Here is a 4477-nt window from a genome sequence, read left to right as displayed (position 1 = left end):
AAGTCATTTTCATTTATTAGGGTAGATTCATTTTAGGAAGCATAGTTATTTATATTATGCCATCCGTATACAAAATGATTTCACTATTATAATTTGGTAAAGTATATGATTTCACTATTTATATTATATTTATTAGGGTAGATTCATTTTAGGAAGCATAGTTATTTATATTATGCCATCCGTATACAAAATGATTTCACTATTATAATTTGGTAAAGTATATGAGACTTCAATAATACATCATCATCACTTTCATTTATGATCTTCATTTACATTATATTTATTTATGTTGTATTAAGACCGGTCATATGTTACAAGGAATAAGGAGATGTTTTGATCTTTTCATTATTAACAACAAAACGCATGAGCCATCTCACATGGTCGTGCCCTAGTAGTCCAAAAGTCGTGAATATTTTGGTAGTTCGCTCCTAATTAACCTTCAACTGAAAAACAACTCAAATGACGAGACTTTGGAGATGAAGACAACTAGTATCAGATAAATTAAGGATACACAAAGCAGTTGATCGATACAATAACATGAACAAAAATATTTCATAGATAGAATGAAATGAATTTCATAATAATTTATACTTAATAAAAAAATATAGTTGCAGTTTGTATTCTGAAATCCTAGAAGTATGAGAAATAACATGTAATCACAACAAAAAAAAAAACAATGATGGCTATTGGTTCGAATACACATACACACACACGCACGAGCCCAAGCATATCTATAGTAAGCACGAACAAAAAAGATATTAGATATACAATTACTTTTTCCTTAACATGTTAATCTCTAAAATCAAACCACTTGTAACCAAAATTCCAAGAACGACTCCATAACCAGCATTCCATGAGCTTCCTGCTTTAGCCAAATGGATCCCATAGAAAATATTCACAATCGCAAAAAATATCATTAGTCTCCCTACACTAGAGTGATACCAGTTCCAGTATGTTCTTGTTTTTGCCTCTACAGCAGGGCGAGCCAAGAAAGCTAGTACCTGTAATTTAAAAAACATAAATTATACTTCTACAATCTTATATATTTCTTGTGTTACGTCTGAAAACATTAAAATTCAAGTATTTTCTGATAGTGTTCAAAGCATAAATTCATTGAGACAATAGACAAAAATATAATAATGTAGAAACCTGAAGGCAACCAAATGCAAGAATCGTTATGCCAAGTCCTTTGTGCTTGTTAACATTGGCATCAATACGATTATCTAAAACAAGTCCCGCAATCACACCAGATAATCCAAGAATAAACCCTAATGATTGAATACCCGTATGCACATAAAACCATAAAGGATTCATATGTTTCAAATAGCGAGCAACCATGGCGCCAATAGGGATCAATATGCCCCACCCCATCATGTTCAAGGTTCCATGAGCCCTCTTTAAGTTCGAGTAAGGGGCCTTGATTCGACTACCTTCACCTATATCATCATAAATAAATAAATAATCATAAAAAATATTTAAAAAACAAAATTTATTAAATATTTAGTTATATTAGTATTATGATTGTATACTATGCATCGAAGATTGTACAATGCACTATATTTATCTTAAAAATGGATGCATGGACAATGTGAAACCATTACACGTCATGAGTATTGGCAAGGACTAAGGGGGTGTTTGGATTAGCTTATTAGCTTATTGTTTATTAGTTTATTTGTGGTGGGAATAAGCAATAAACAATAAACATGGGAAGAGATGCTTATTAAAATTAGTTTATTTAGCTTAATAAGCTAGATTTTATCCAAACACTCATAATTAGCTTATTGTGGGAATAAGCAATAAACACTTCTTTTTTTCCTATCCAAACACCCCCTAAACGCAATATATGATAAAATATCATTTATTTGTGTATTATATGATTATATTTTTATTTATGTATATTATAATATTATATTCATAACTTTTTTTTAAATAATTGTACTTTGCAATACATATCCGGATATAATGTTGTATTTAGTTTTTTCGTTCTTATTAATTTGGATATCATTATTATAACTATTGAGTTTTTTTTAATATACAGTACTATAATTATAGAGATTAAATAAATATTATAATAAATAAATGAATAAAAATATATTGCTATTTTTGTATTGAATATTAACCATAACATAAATTAAGCTATTGACATCCAATTCTTTCTTTAGTCCAAAAAAAGGCCCAGTATAAGAAGTTAACAAGTAGTTGTCGTTTGTCAATGGGCATTGGACCCCTTCAAAGTCAAATCTTGTGGCAAATATTCTAAGCAACTATCAACAACACAACCAACTCCGACTCTAGAGGAAGATGATCAAACAGCTTAAAATTTGACGTCCTAAACCTAAAGATTAAATTCCTATTTGTTTTTTTGTCATAAAGTTAGATTGATGGAAAATTTGCATATGAATATTACATTTGTTTTTAGTGAATCTTTAAAAGTATTATAATTATTTTGTAAAGCACTTACCCGAGGCATAATTCAAACGGATGGCTGCGTGGTTTCTATGTTGAGTCAAGCGAAAGCTCGGTGTACTTGGAGGGGGGTTGCTATTATCCCCAACAGAATACACAAGCTGTGGCCTTGGTTCGTCTATAGCCAACTGAAACGCCATATATATCCGAGAAGTATCTGAAAGAATTGTAGACGTGTTTCCAAGAATTTGTAAGTCTCCCTGATCAACCAACACTTGACTCGGGGTTTGACCACCAAGGAAGTACTTTTTCATGTTGCCTGAGCCATCGCTAGCCACCCATCCTACAACGGCACTGGACCCCACCATAGCGCCATTGGGTGAAAACCCCATTCCAATGTAAGAATTTGATATTGGGGCTGATAAGATAAAGCTCCACAAACTTGGGCCAGCTTGTGAGTACTGTGAATTATAAAACATAAATTTTCATCGATCGACATATAGTTATATCACATATGTTATAGTTTTTGCACAAACAAGAAAGAATCCGTATGTTTTTTACAACAATTTTAAAGTTATGCATAATAACATATTATTAAAGAGTAAAAAAAACTATTTAAGATCATATGATCGTTTAAAGTGATTGGTTTTTGTAACCATTGTATATGTTTTTAGTTTTAGAAGACCCTGGATTGACAAAAAAAAATACCGAAATATGTTTTTCTAATACATGACCTTCAAGTAAATTCTTGAAAAATACTAAGAATCCCATACCATTTAAAACCCAATAATTCCTTAGACATATATGAAAAACACAGCCATTTGATCAACACGTTGAAGAACAAAAAATGATCATTCAAGATCATAATCAATAGTTAAAGCATTACACAATCAAAACACACAAGTCATGGATCGATGAAGAGACTTACTCTAAGGATGAAATTTTCCGAAGACCAAACAGCAAGACAATTGAGAGAAGAAGTTTCAAACAAGATCTGGCTACTGAGACTACCAAAATTTGAGTTTGAACCACATGAATCTTGGGTTTGTCCATGGATCATATGCAGTGAAAGATGATTACTTGCTAAAATCAATAAAAATGGAAGATTAATGAGTAATTTCATCATGGGTATTTTCTTGATCATCTTTTTTTTCTCTCCAAATTTTGAAATGACAATGAGGATGATGATAATGATATAAAAGAAGATGGAGGCAAGTGGGTGATGAACATGTTTGAATATATGTATCTTTGATGGTATATGAGTGGGAAGAAGTAGGGTTGACTTGGTTTAATTATTTGTTCTATGTAATTGTTTAATTTATTTAATTCTCCATTATTCTAAAATAAAATATTCCTTAAATAAGAATAAAATAAAGAACTTTTTTTTAGTCTTATAAGGTTTAACTCAGATCATTAAAATCAAGAGGGTGCGACTGCAACTGTCAACTCCTTATCGGCCGGTCACCATGGCTTTTATAGGTAACTAGTGCTTAAGCTTTTACTTTAGGATCATTTAAGATTTTTAAGTTCCTATAAAAAAAACTATAAAATTGCAATTCAAGACAGTCAACTAAAATCAAAAATTTTATATAATTATACAATTATAATAATTGTATAACATAAAGTGGTAGGATGGACGGCTACATATTTAAATTCATGATGTACTAATAGTTTAAATGTATTGATTAGAAGTAACAAACAAGAGCAAATAAGGCTAAATAATTGTTTTTACTTTTTATGCATCAATGGGGCTTTACAATATGATTAATCAACTGTACCATAGTATCAATGTTAGAAACTGGTATGTAAAAACATTAAAGGACATAGAAATCACTATCTTTATTAAAGTTTATTCTTTAATATTACCCTCTTACTATCTCTCATGGGTCATCCATAACATATTGAATTTTATATAGTTTAAAATAGATTGTCACATCATCATTCTATATTATATATAACTCTATCAATTTTTTTCTATAATGCAGTAAACTCTATAAAGTTCAATGAAACATTAACAAAACTAATTTATAATATTTATTAAGTTTTAAAAAACTTTCATTTTTTCCGTTGA

The 4477-nt window shown here is 30.0% G+C and overlaps 1 protein-coding gene across 1 annotated transcript; it reads right to left on the bottom strand.

The window, feature by feature from the left end:
• Nucleotides 1-557: 557 nt before the first annotated feature.
• On the bottom strand, nt 558-3619 carry LOC111908458 (cytochrome b561 and DOMON domain-containing protein At3g07570). Its single transcript, XM_023904287.3, has 4 exons — nt 3335-3619; nt 2462-2867; nt 1150-1436; nt 558-1001 (listed from the first exon to the last, which is right to left on the bottom strand). Exons 1-4 carry the CDS (start codon nt 3548-3550, stop codon nt 771-773), a joined length of 1140 nt encoding a protein of 379 aa, XP_023760055.1. The 5' UTR covers nt 3551-3619; the 3' UTR covers nt 558-770.
• Nucleotides 3620-4477: the final 858 nt, after the last annotated feature.

The sequence above is a fragment of the Lactuca sativa genome, chromosome 9 (assembly GCF_002870075.4).
Source record: "Lactuca sativa cultivar Salinas chromosome 9, Lsat_Salinas_v11, whole genome shotgun sequence".
In the NCBI taxonomy this organism is placed as follows: Eukaryota; Viridiplantae; Streptophyta; class Magnoliopsida; order Asterales; family Asteraceae; genus Lactuca; species Lactuca sativa.
Note: the sequence above shows the minus strand (reverse complement) of the source record. Positions and strands in the feature narration are given on the sequence as shown.